At 43.2% G+C, this 14,114-nt stretch overlaps 1 protein-coding gene across 1 annotated transcript; it reads right to left on the bottom strand.

Moving 5' to 3' along the window:
- Positions 1-272: 272 nt before the first annotated feature.
- On the bottom strand, positions 273-4,387 carry RAMAC (RNA guanine-7 methyltransferase activating subunit). The gene is made up of 3 exons (XM_073653115.1): positions 4,230-4,387; positions 1,618-1,776; positions 273-573 (listed from the first exon to the last, which is right to left on the bottom strand). Exons 2-3 carry the CDS (start codon positions 1,773-1,775, stop codon positions 387-389), a joined length of 345 nt encoding a protein of 114 aa, XP_073509216.1. The 5' UTR covers position 1,776; positions 4,230-4,387; the 3' UTR covers positions 273-386.
- Positions 4,388-14,114: the final 9,727 nt, after the last annotated feature.

Raw genomic sequence — 14,114 nt, 5'->3', positions numbered from 1 at the left:
TTTGCATTACATTTTTAGAAATGACAGCAAGGGAACTAATCACAATTTTTTTTCTTTTTTTATTGCATGGTTTGGGAACACTGCTAGTTAGCATTTGCACTAGGGTGTACACACACACACACACACAGTTTTGAATATACCCATAGCTTTCATAAGATACCTCCCGAGTCTCGACAGTATCTTTTTGAACAAGAGCTGTAGAACAATGAAGAAAGCACCATCACAGAGCATGATTATGTTCACTACATACAGAGCACTGCAAACACTTGAGCATTTGCTAAAAATACCTTTATTTTTTTTTCTAGGTCATGCAATTACCATAGGAATTGCTGGTTTTCTCCATACATGCAAAAAAATGTTTATATGAAAAAACAACCATAACACCACTAATAACGATCAGAGTAATATCTCTGGTTCCCAGAATGGTGTCCTTCTGCCGAATGGTAAGATCGTTCCCGTCTGTACTGATTGTGGTGGTTACCCCAGCCTCTACCACCTCGCTGTTGGTTATAGCTGGAGTTGGACCAATCACGTCTGCCTTCCCAGCCTCTCTGGTGTCTGTTATCTCTATACCTGTAATCAAAAGAAAATGAATGCGACAACACTCATAAAAATTACAATGTACAATGATGTTAATGGCATCACCTCTAGAGCTCAATTTGCAATGCAGTGGTAAGCATTAACCTCTGATGTTTGACAGCAAAAGGGCTCCCTCAGTCACCATTGGTGGCCCACCAGCTGTGTGATTACCAGCTTCACTGCGCATGCGCTATGTTCCCCGTGGATGCGCAGTGAGGCTGTGTAGTTTGCAGCTTCACTGCGCACGCACGGTGAAGCTGGTAATCACACAGCCTCACTGCGCAGGCGGCCGGACATGTACAAATTCGCCCCACAGTAATAGAGCTTGCCGGAAGCAATATTCAAATACATGGCCGGCGCCAGCAGTGACTGAATGCGAGAATCGCACCCCTATGACTGAATACAAGCAGGTAGGACAAGTATATACAAGGTTATAAAATAATTATAATACCAACAATTTTAATGAAAAAAAATCTTGTTAGTGATGCACATTGCATCACTAACAACGTTATGGGGGCAGTGTACATAGTAGTAGGACGTGACAGGTTCCCTTTGAGTCATATTTCATATAACTAACTCTGCAACTGGCCTAAAATTTAAGACACAAAAAAAAATAAATAGATAACTTCCCAACCCCCCCCACCCTCAAAAAAAAAAAACGACAACTTGTCACTGTGCAAAAGCCTAGTGTCTTTCAGCGTTTTTACGTGCGTCCCGGTAAGAGATGCTAACTAGTGTTGAACGAGTATGTTCTATTAACCCTTTCGCCGAGTATGCTCCCGCCGAGCTCCGAGTATTTATAGCTGCTCAGTGATATGGTTGAATCGCTCCCGTGTGCATGATTTGCGACTGTTTGAAAGTTTTATTACATGTGAGGAATGTCTATTTACATCCCAACTCTTTTACTCTGGAACTAGCTCATGGACTTAGGCATTATAAAGGGGAGAGATGGAGAACACCCTCTATTGGCTGCACATGCTTTATAAACAAAATGGTCAAATAAGCCAGCCCCTTCACGAGGATGATGTAGATACCTACCTGTCCTGATTCCTTTGGTTGCCTCCCCTCCAGTCTTCAACAATAGGTGGTTGACTTTCTGGCATTTTTAAATATTCTTGATACTCTGTATCCTGCGCTGTGAAGCGGTGAGAAAACATGTCCTCATAAGTCTGCTTTATATCAGATGTGTCAGTCATTCTGAGGAAGAAGAATAGAAATGCCCAATTAAGATTTTTTTTCCCCCCCTATCTCTTAATTTCGAAAGCCGATAATCCCCCCCCCCCCATCCCTGTCAATGTAGTCATATAGGAGCTAGGAATGGTGCCTGCAAAACATCCAGAGGTTGGGAGCCACACAACTGTACAACCCACTTTCCATACTATCTACACCTGGATCAGAAGGAACGTAGGTCGAAGGGGGAATCGCCATGTCGGACATAGGTACAGTTCCTAGCCTGCCACTTAAGATACTTATATGGCATAACCATATAGATAATGACTAGTGTTGAGCGAGTTTGTTCTGTTAACCCTTTCGCCGAGTATGCTCGGGCCGAGCTCCGAGTATTTATAGCTGCTCGGTGATATGGTTGAATCGCTCCCGTGTGCATGATTTGCAACTGTTTGCCAGCTTTATTACATGTGAGGAATGGCTATTTCTTACACATTCCTCACATGTAATAAAGCTGGCAAACAGTTGCAAATCATGCACAGGGAGCGATTCAACCATATCACGGAGCAGCTGTAAATACTCGGAGCTCGGCCCGACCATACTCTGAACAGAACATACTCGCTCAACACTAATAATGACATTAAAGGGGTTGTACAGGCTTACAATATTGATAAGCTATACTTCGGACACTCGCCACTGCACTGATGAGCTGTTTACAGCTCCAATGACAGGAACTAAACAGCACAGCTGCATACACTGCATTGGCAGTTTGATTATTATGAGCTTATTCCCAAAATAAATATAAAAAAGAAAAAAAAAAAAAAAAAAAAAAACTGACCAGCACTTCCAAACAGAAAAAAGACAAGTGTGAACAGGTGCAAGCTAAGAGAGCCACTATGTAACTAACAAACTAAAACTGTGCTCTGAAATGCTATAATATATACATTCTAAGCAAAAATAATATCAGGTTTCAAACAGCACTATGCGAAGAACACACAAAAATAGATATATTTACTGAATAAGTTGACCAAGATTAGCAATGAACTAAATTCTCCTAATGATTTGTGTGGGGATTAAAATAATACGATTTTAGGCACGAGAACCACCATAGTTCAATGCCAACCTTGAAACCTGATATTTTTAATTTCTTTATATGCAACAGGTGGAAGTTGCTATTCAAACCAGGCAGCTGGGGAGGTAACAGTGTCAGGCGCCAGTGTATTATATTCTCAATTGTCAGTGCACTATAATATGTACACACTGAATATATGAAATTGGAACTGCTATAGAAAACATGTTAAATATGAAAGAACCATTTCATGCGAGCCCAATAGCCAGCAACAAGGCGTACCACTTTGTTGGAAACCTAAACCTAACCCTAACATGATGCCTATTCCCAAAAGAAGTTATCCTCCATCCATAAAATATGAGCCAACTTTCTGATTGCTGAAGGTCTAACTACAGGGGCGTCTGGCATAACCAAGAAGGGGGCTCTGGAACCCACGAACCAGACTTCACAGCACCATGATGATTAGAGCGGACCTGTGAATGCTCAGCCTCTGCTCCCTTCACTATCTATGAGACTATCGCTGAAAGCTGAGCACGGTGCTCTGCAATCTCCATAAGTTCTATAGACAGAAAATGAAGCAGAGGTGGAGCATGCGCAGCTCCGCTCTATTCATCATGGTGCTGTGGAGTCTCGTTTCTGGGTTCTAGAGCCCCCTTCTCAGGATTGCTGGGGTCCCACAGTGATCAGTAATTTATCCCATATAGATCCCTTTAATATCATAAGCCTTGAAAACCCCTTTAAAAGTAAAATACTCTTAAAGGGAGTTTTCCCCACAAAAGTTAATTTTCAAAATTGTCTGTGTCTGACCGTGTACGGAACATACCACATCTCCTGGGCGGGCAAGAGAATACAGACATCACAGCAGGGGATCACAGAGGATTTATTTTGTGAGGTAAAACATTTCACTGCCTGTTTTTAAACAATATTTTACCTCACAAAATGAATCCTCTGCGATCCCCTGCTGTAATGTCTGTATTCTCTTGCCCGCCCAGGAGATGTGGTATGTTCCGTACACGGTCAGACTCAGACAATTTTGAAAATTAACTTTTGTTTGTGGGAAAACCCTTTTAACTTCTGCAGCAGCACAGAGATCTGGGGTTCCAAGAATCAGCCTGGTCACAAAGGAGAACGGGACAGACAATGCACAAAAGAAACAGCATCTATACTGATAAATAAACCGGGAGAATGTAGTCTCTACAATTCCCCTTTAAGGTGCCATAATTCTACGTGTGAAGCTTGTACACATTCCCTAGTCCCTATGACCCCCCCCCCAGTAAGTGCGGGGACACAAGAATAATAACCCTAGAATACAGTAATAAGGCTCCGGGAGGCAGAGGGTCGAGCGCTGAAGCCGCACTGTGTGCACTGACCGAGCAGCTCCCACAGATACACGCGGCAGCAGGGAACCACGTACCTGAGCGCAACGCTGGGAACAACAGCCGCAGGAAAGTGAGCAAAGTATTAAACCAGTCGCGGTGTAATGACGTCACGAATGGCGGTCATGTGATCCTAGAAGTAGGCAGTGATAGTGCTTGGTGAACGAGAAGCTATTATACTAGGCGCTGTGTAATGACGTCACGAAAGGGTCATGTGATCTCCGGAGTAGGCGGGGCTAGTGTTGGTTACGCTTTGCATGGAAGCTGCGTTCTGCTGCTCTGAGTAGTGTGTGTGGCCGTGACTCCTCACTGCTCGCACTTTATGTCCCCGGCGGACGGATTCATTCTCAGCATCAGGAGTTCCTCCAATTTGGGTGCAGGTGTGAACGGCAGCTTTAGTGCATTGTAGTCGGCAGTCACACATGGATGTGGGAACATGGTACAGCACAGGCTTTCACTCAAATCTCCCAACACTGCCTTTTCAAGGGGCTTCTACCTCTAGAGACAAATTTGTCCCATTGGACCATAGAAGGAGCTCACTGATAGATTCTCAGTTAACCCATTCTGTAGCCAGGAATATACTCGTACAATACAACCCAGAGGCTATGGAGGCAAACGATACAAAACTTTTAATAAAACCCAATTGGAAAAAATATTTTTAGCTCCAAATACATGCATTTAAAGGGGTTGTCCGCTATTCAGCCAACCCGTTCTTAAATAGTACATTCCCCAGTGTAGAATACAATTAGATGCTCCCCTCCCGTTACAGCAATGCCAGCATTGGGGCTCTCAGGATTTATGGGGTTAATGGGTTGCCTCACTGATGCTTTCCACAGACATCCAAAGAATGTGAGAGCTGCAGCACATTAGCGACCACTGATTGGCTGCAGTGCTCACAAGGCATAACAATATCTCAGTAAACCTGGTACTGCCATTACTGGAACTGTGCGGGAGGGAAGTGCTTATTCATTTTACACTGGGAAATATAGGCCCCAGTCATCAAAATGTTTACACCAGAAAACACTTGGAAAAGTCGCAACATTTTCACAGCCCAAAGTTGCGTGATATATTTAGCATTTTTTTCACGTATTTACGGTTGGTTTTGGTCAGCTCCATCAAAAAGGGACGGAGCTAGGGAGGAAGCAGGACAGGGTATATCTACACTCACCTGTCAAATCCGCGAAAAGTGGTGGCGTTCCTTATGCCAGAGATGTTAGCTCATCCCTGACTGGAGTAACATGACCTGTGCACGCCATTGAAAAGAGGCACCGAAGTCATTAAGTGGCGTGTGCATCTTATTCCTGCACACCCCTCATCAAGACTGAGGAACAAAACGCCAGCCTTATTGAATCAAGTCATAGTATTTAAAGGGTTAGTCTGAAAGTTACATTTATTTTAATTCTAAATGTCAGTCTAGTTAATGTAATAATCTAATCTTTTTTCTAACATTTTTAATTAAAAATTCCCTAACGTTCCCTCACTACTCCATGTAACTGCTTATTTTTTTTACCTTCCTGTTTGATGACGCTTCATTTGAGAATCCCAGTGCATGCTGGGGTACTCAGATAAGATGTCACCAGTGGGCAGAGGCTCTACTGAGCATGTATTGGTTGTCAATTCTGACTTATGCTTTGTAGGATCTTGTCCCTTTGTAATATTCTTTTTAAAGCACAGTGATAGTGTGCTTCCTCTCTGGCTCTGATGAGTAGTGACAAGCCGGCAAGAGAGCACACTGTCAGTGCGCATTGAAAGGAGATAACTGAGCAGGAAACGCAGAGACCAACCCTGCCCCTGAAACTGACATCACTTTCGTGGGTACAGCTGGTCTCTTTTCCCTTCTTGCCAGATTATCTCCTATGACTAGATATAGAAAATTTATAGCTCTCAAAATATGGGGATTCAAAAACTTTTTTTTGTTAAAAAAAAAGCATTTTAGTTTTTGATAGTAGCAAAGCCTAAAAAAAACAACATAAATCTGTCATCACTGTACAGGCATTGCACGACTTCCGAACATATGACTTACGTACGACCCCTAGTTGCGAACATTAGATGTTCAGAAAACATACATCACCACTGAACTCTCCGGATGCTGTCTGGTCCTCTTCTTTCCAACTTCGCATGCCGCATCTCCAGCCTTCGCTATAGGCCATGTAAGAAAGCAGGAGGTAAGGTCCTGGATGCCAGGTACGTGTCACTGTGACAGCTGGCCTCAGTAATGTAAATCCCAGGAAGTCTGTACCAGTAATACTAGGTTACTGAGAGGGTTTTATTTGACTGGATTTTGGTTCCAGAATTTAGGTCGCTCCCATACTCTAGTTCGGTCTTACAGGCATAATAACAGGCAGCTGGGTTAGCTTAGCAGAGTGGAGTGTGCTGAGGCTGGAGGAAGACTGAGCTGGTGAATATCATGAGGTTCCTGTGACACCAAGTTGGTGAGACCGTTTTGGTTTATTGTGCCTTACCCAGAGAAAAGGACTGTTTTTGTTTATTCATATGGCTGAAGAAAGGACTGTTTTTTTTTAAATTCATATGTGCTAAAGAAAGCTGTTTCGGTTTGGAGCTGTAAAGTTTATGAAGGACAATAAACTTTATTCTGTTTTGATATAAAAACCTGTGCTTATCCACGCAGCTGCCAGAGAGCTGGAGCCCTCACAGCCAAGACTTTCTGCCCCGTCCAGGCTGGAGCTGACTGCACATCATATGGTTGCTTCGTCATTGTACTCTTATGAAGCACAAAGAGTTTAGGCCTAGATGCAGCCAGAAGTCCTGTCCTATTGTTAGAACCCTCCTGTTTGTTTTTTCCATCTTGTGTTTTGCGGTCACGTGACCATCTGTCTTTATATTCCAGCTCCGCCTTTTTGGCTGTGCTGGACTTCAGTGTTGTTTGACTGTTTTGCTAGCCAGGTGCTTCGGTGCCTATCTCTCAGTTCGCTTGGTCCTCTGGGACCTCTAGTACCTTTTTGTCAGTTTATCCTCTGTTTTCTGCAACAACTTTCTTTGTTCAGGAGGTGTCCCTTTTTGTTCCAGTCCTTAGTTCTTTTAGGGACCCCCTTCCCTTTACTCTATAGGTCTTCGTTCAGACTAGCCTACGACTAAGGCGGGTCTGTTCGCTAGGAACAGGCTGCCCGCTACATCATAGGGATTCAGCTTAGTCTTACTGTAGGGAAAGCTTTTCCCTTCTTTCCTTAGTTCTTGTTACATATCATAACAGTAAGTCCAGCCCAAAAATAAAGAACATTAAGGAAATATTAATACTGGGATCAGTATGGCTTCTGTCCAGGATTTGACTCAACGCTTGCAGGGTTTGACTCTGGAGGTGGTCGAGCTCCAGCAACACGTGAGTAGCTGTTCCGGAGCGAATTTTGTGAAACCCAAGGTAGGACTGCCTGATGTTTTTTATGGTAAACCGCAAGATTTTTTTTCCTTTAAAAATGCTTGTTTGTTATATTTTCATTTGAGAAAAGGTCCTCTGGGAATGAATCACAGCGCATTGGTTTTATTATGTCACTTTTGCACAATGAACCACAATGGTGGGCCTTTTCTCTTCAACCTAATGATCCATGTTTGAGGTCGGTAGAAGAGTTTTTTTCTGCTATTGGTCTATTATATGACGATCCTGATCGAATCTCATCTGCTGAGGCAGAACTCAGACGTTTGAATCAGGGGTCAGATGATGCTGAAATTTATTTCACACACTTCAGAAGGTGGGCTTCTGAACTCAGATGGAATGATCCTGCTCTGAAATGTCTATTTCTTGCTGGTCTGAGTGAAAGGGTTAAGGATTTGCTAATTGCATTCCCTGCACCTGAGACTCTGCAGGATGCCATGCAATTAGCTGTTCGTGTGCATAGGAGGCTGAGGACCATGCAAAATGAGGTGAAGACTCCTGTAATGCCAGGTCCTAGTCCCCAGAAAATCTGCTCAGACGGCGCAGAACCGATGGAGGTTGGGGCGATGTTGCTCCGCTCTCAGGAAAGAGACCGGAGGTTCGCCGAGGGATTGTGTCTTTATTGTGGTAAAGCTGACCATTTGATTAAGTATTATGAGCTTTGTTTAAGTAAAGAAAAAAAAAGGTCAGGTACGCCCGTATAGCTTGTTTACTCTCTGCAGGAGTATTTCTTTCTGGGAGTACTACTTTGCCGGAAAATTTGATTGAATTTCAGGTATTTGTGGATTGTGGTTCAACACTTAATGTGATTGATAAAGGGTTTTTGGAAAAACTTAAATTGAAATCCAAACCTTTGTCATCACCTATTTCTGTGATTGCAATTGATAACACTCCCTTGAAATGTATTACTCACAAGGTTGCTGCATTTCCCCTTACTATCAGTGGTCTTCACCAAGAAATTTTGGACTTGGTTGTATTAGATAATTTACCCTCTCCAGTCGTTCTAGGATTGCCTTGGTTAAAACTGCACAATCCTTTGCTGGGCTGGTCTACTAATATGATTAAGTCTTGGAGTCCGAAATGCTATGATAAATGTTGTAATGGTCGCATTGCGGCTGTGGGAAAATGGGAATTACCTGTACCTATTCAAGATTTTTGGAGTTTTTTTTGGGAGGAGGAGTCACAAGTTTTACCTCCTCATAGAGATTATGATTGCGCCATTGAGTTTATTCCAGGAGGTACTCTTCCCAAGAGTCGCTTGTTTAATCTAACTATCCCTGAAAGAAAGGCCTTGGAGGAGTACATACAGACTAGCCTGGCTGCTGGTCACATTAGACCTTCTAAGTCGCCTGTGGCAGTTGGATTTTTCTTTGTTAAAAAAAAAGGATTACCGTGTCTGAATTTTCGTGAAATTAATAAGATTACCGTACGCAATTCCTACCCATTGCCGTTAATTCATGACTTGTTTAACCAGTTAGTGGGGGCCAAGTGGTTCTCTAAGATTGATCTCCAGGAGGCATACAATTTGTTACGAGTGAAGGAGGGTGATGAGTGGAAAACTGCTTTTAACACTCCGGTAGGTCATTTTGAGAATCTGGTGATGCCTTTTGGTCTTACCAATGCACCTGCATTTTTTCAGAACCTTATTAATGACATCCTGAGACCTTTGATTGGTAAGAATGTGGTTGTGTATTTGGATGACCTTTTGATTTATTCGCCAGATCTGGAGTCCCATTGGCAGAGTGTACGTGAAGTTTTGCAGTTATTGAGTGATAATTCACTCTTTGCTAAGCTGGAGAAATGTGAGTTCGCTGTGCAGAAAATTAGTTTTTTGGGCTACATTGTCTCCAGCGAGGGCTTTGAGATGGACCTGGTGAAGGTTCAGGTTGTGCAGGAATGGCCTAGGCCTATTGGTTTGAAATCTATACAGAGATTTTTGGGTTTTGCCAATTATTACAGGAAATTCATTAAGAATTTTTCTATAATTGTTAAGCCTCTGACCGATCTCACCAGGAAAGGTGCGAATACGGTCCAATGGACTACTGAGGCCATTGAAGCGTTTAAGTATCTCAAAGAGAGGTTCAGTTCGGCCCCTATCCTTATGCAGCCTGATGAGACCAAGCCTTTTTTGGTCAAGGTCGATGCTTCATCGATGGGGGTCGGAGCAGTTTTGTCTCAGGAGAACAGGGATGGAGTACATCCTTGTGCCTTCTTTTCGAAAAAATGTTCGGAAACCGAATTGAATTATGATGTTGGAAATCGTGAGTTGCTGGCTTTTAAACTCGCGTTTGAACATTGGCGTAATTTTTTGGAGGCCGCTAGATTTCCTATTCAGGTTTTCACAGATCATAAGAATTTGATCTATCTGGATGCTGCCAAGCGCTTGAATGCCCGTCAAGCTAGGTGGGCATTTTTTTTTCTCGGTTTCATTTTTCTGTTACCTATATCCCTGGTACTAAGAATGTTAAAGCCGATGCTTTATCTCGCAGCTTCTCTCCTGCGGTCGGTGCCGAGGAGGAGGAGAACATTTTACAGAAAGGAGTTGTGATGGCGGCATTGGACTCCGTTTTAGATAATGGGATTCTAAAAGCTCAAGATGATGCTCTATCTAACACTCCCCATGGGAGGTTGTTTGTGCCTAGAACCTTTAGGAGAGACTTGTTTGTGGAGTGTCATGAGTCTCGGTTGGCAGGTCATCCAGGAATTTCTGAGACTAAGAGACTTATCAGTCGCAATTTTTGGTGGCCTGGATGGCAGAAAGAAGTCATCAAGTGGGTGCGTTAATGTACTGTGTGTGCTAGGTCAAAGGCTTCACATACTCCTGCTGCGGGGTTGCTTTGCCCCCTGGAGGTTCCTAGTGCGCCTTGGACACATCTCACAATGAATTTTATTACTGATCTGCCCGTGTCCGAGGGTTTTACTGTCATCTGGGTGGTCGTGGACCTTTTTAGTAAGATGTGTCATTTGGTTCCATTCATTAAGTTGCCCTGCGCCAAGACACTTGCTTAGGCGTTTGTTAAAGAGATTGTCAAGCTTCATGGCGTTCCCACGGATATTGTTTCTGATAGAGGACCTCAGTTTGTGGCTCGCTTTTGGCGTGCTTTTTGTTACAGGTTGGGAGTCCATTTGTCATTTTCGTCTGGGTATCATCCTGAGTCTAATGGACAGACTGAAAGAAAGAACCAGGATGTAGAACAGTTTTTGCGATGTTTTGTGGTGGACAATCAAGAGGTGTGGTCTGAGTTTCTGCCTCTCGCAGAATTTGCTGTTAACAATCATACATCCTCCACATCTGGGTGTTCTCCTTTTTTTGTTGTACTGGGAGACATCCGTCTTTTGGTTCGTTCTCCAAATTGGGGTCGGCGGTGAGTTTGGACTAATGTACCTTGCAACCTTCAAGAGGCTAACAAGAAGTCCAAGAAGTATTTTGACAGGAAACGTAAAGAGGTGTTGTTTACTGTGGGTGACATGGTTTGGTTGTCCTCAAGGAACCTGCGGTTGAGGATTCCCTATAAAAAACTGGGTCCTAAGTTTGTGGGTCCATTTAAAGTGCTTCAGGTTGTTAACCCGTCTGCGGTTAGGTTGGATGTTCCTACTTCCTGGAAGATTAATCCTGTGTTTCATGTTTCCTTGTTGAAAAAGGCGGATGTATCTGATAGGGGTGCCACTGTCTCAGTTCCTCCTGTGGTGGAAGACGGCGAATATGAAATTTCTTGTATCTTGAATTCTAGATGGCACTGAGGGAGAGTACAGTATCTCGTCTCTTGGAAGGGTTTCTGTTCCGAAGATAACTCCTGGGTGAGGGCGGATGATGTCTCTGCTCCTAGGCTTGTTAGAGCTTTCCACAAGAGGTTTCTGGATAGGCCTTGGCCTGGAGGATCCTCTTAAAAGGGGGTACTGTTAGAACCCTCCTGTTTGTTTTTTCCATCTTGTGTTTTGTGGTCACGTGACCATCTGTCGTTATATTCCAGCTCTGCCTTTTTGGCTGTGCTGGACTTCAGTGTTGTTTGACTGTTTTGCTAGCTAGGTGCTTCGGTGCCTATCTCTCAGTTTGCTTGGTCCTCTGGGGCCTCTAGTACCTATTTCTCAGTTTGTCCTTTGTTTTCTGCAACAACTTTCTCTGTTCAGGAGGTGTCCCTTTTTGTTCCAGTCCTTAGTTCTTTTAGGGACCCCTTCCCTTTACTGTATAGGTCTTCGTTCAGACTAGCCTAGGACTAAGGCGGGTCTGTTCGCTAGGAACAGGCTGCCCGCTACATCGTAGGGATTCAGCTTAGTCTTACTGTAAGGAAAGCTTTCCCCTTCTTTCCTTAGTTCTTGTTGCAAATCATAACACCTATAGTGAACAGGCTGGGATGCGTCACTCCCATTGACGGAAAGGAAGAGGACCAGAGTGCGAGGTGAGTATTGGTTAAAAAAAGCGGCTTAAAAAAATTAAAACTAATTCTTGAACTGCTGTTACTTTGTTCATTCAGCCTCCCAAAGATATCAGTAAGGCTCAGTTTGCATTTTCTGCACTCTATGCTGAACGCTTACATCAGGGTTCTAAATCTCTGAAAAACAGGATTCAGACAAAACCTTGGATGTAATATTCACTATAATGAGGCAGATAGAGAAACTGTGGACTATGTCTGACCTAGGATCCGACTGTGTCCATTCTTTCAGTTACGCACAAAACCGGGGTCGACCACAGTTTTGTGCACATTTGAAAAGATTGATTTTTCTGGGGTTGCATCTCAATCACATGTTGCATTGGGATTTCCATCTAAATCTTTGAAACTGTTCTAAAGAAACACCCTTGGAGTCAAAATCACCATTACAGTCTTAGATGAATTTCCAGAATTGTGTAATTTCCAAAATGGGGTTACTTAATAGGGGTTTCTGCTGTTTTGGTACTTATGGGTTCTGCAAATGGAGTCTGCAAACTAATTTAGGAAAATATGCGCTCCAGAAGTTAAATTGTGTTGCTTTCCAAGCCCTACTATTTGGTCAAATAGTACTGTAGAGCCACATACGGGGGTATAGCCACATTCAGGAGAAATTGTGTAAGAAATAATGTGGCAATTTTTACCTATTTCCTCTTGTAAAAATGAAAAATCTGGAGTGGAAAACATTTTAACCCCTTCACGACCTATGACTTATAGGTACGTCATAGGTCGTGTTCATGCATTCCATGTGGACACTGGCGCTGAGGCCGCATGTTTTCAGGCAGATAACAGCTGATCTGATCAGCTGTCATGTGCCCCTAACAGCCGCTGGTGGAATCGCGATCCACCCACAGCTGTTAACATGCTAAATGCCGCTGTCAATCTTCGACAGCAGCATGTAACATGGCCACACCGGAAGCCCATCACATGATTGTCAGGTGCTGTTGGGTTGACATGACAAGCCAGGGTCAGCAGGAGACCCCTGTGGTTGTCATGGACTATCTGCTATGAGCGCCACCCAGTGGCCGGCTTACATAGCAGATGAGCATTTCTGCTATACATAGCAGAGCTGCTGCTATGTGTAGCATTAGTGATCAGATGATCACAGCTTCAAGTCTCCTAAGGAGAGTATTGAAGAATGAAAAAAAGGTTTTAAAAATATAAAAATTCAAATCACCCCCTCTTCTGCCCCATTCAAAATAAAACCATTTAAAAAAAAAAATACACACATTTTGTATCGCGGTGTTCAGAATCGCCCAATCTATCAAAATATAAAAATAATTAATCCGATCGATAAATGGAAAAAAAAAATCAAAATGGCGGAATTAAATTTTCTTGATCGCTGCAGCATTGCAATAAAATGCAATAACCAGAGATGAAAACTTCGTATCTACTCCAAAATGATATCAATAAAAACGTCAGCTCGGCACACAAAAAATAAGCCCTCACCCGGCCCCAGATCCCGACACTACGGGTCTCGGAAAATGTTGTTTATATATAATATGTTTGTATATATAAAAAACGGAAACGCAAAAGTGGAAAATCCCAAGGTCGTGAAAAGGGTTAATTCCTTCACAGCCCAATGGTATAAAATGTTATGAAAGACTTGTGGTGTCAATATGCTCATTACACCCCTAGATGAATTCATTGAGGTGTGTAGTTTGTAGAATGGAATTACGTTTGGGAGGGTTCTGCTGTTCTGGCATCCCTTGGCCTTTGTCAATGTGGGGTGGCACCCACAATCCATCGTGGCAGATTCTGCACTCCTTCCCTTCTGAGCTTTGCAATGTGCTTGAAGTAGTTTCTGACCACATATGGGGTACTGGTATACTCAGGAGAAATTGACAGATTTTTGACAAATCACATCTGTCATCAACCCTAAAAGCAGTACCCTGATTGCCACCACACCAGGGCAATTGGGAAAAGCTGGGTAAAGCTCCAGAATTGGTGCATCTCATGTGATGCGCCAATTCTGAGACGGCTGTGGGCTTGTATTTTTAGGCTGGGAAGGGCCCAATAACTAGGGACATCCCCAGCCTGATAATATAAACCTGTAGCTGTCTGCTCTACTTTGGCTGGTTACCAAAAATTGGGGGGACGCCACTTCGTTT

The sequence above is a fragment of the Phyllobates terribilis genome, unplaced genomic scaffold (genome assembly GCF_046119375.1).
Source record: "Phyllobates terribilis strain yellow unplaced genomic scaffold, ASM4611937v1 Scaffold_11__3_contigs__length_659146591, whole genome shotgun sequence".
Lineage (NCBI taxonomy): Eukaryota > Metazoa > Chordata > Amphibia > Anura > Dendrobatidae > Phyllobates > Phyllobates terribilis.
The sequence above is the reverse complement of the archived record's forward strand: the minus strand, read 5'-3'. Positions and strand labels throughout refer to the sequence as shown.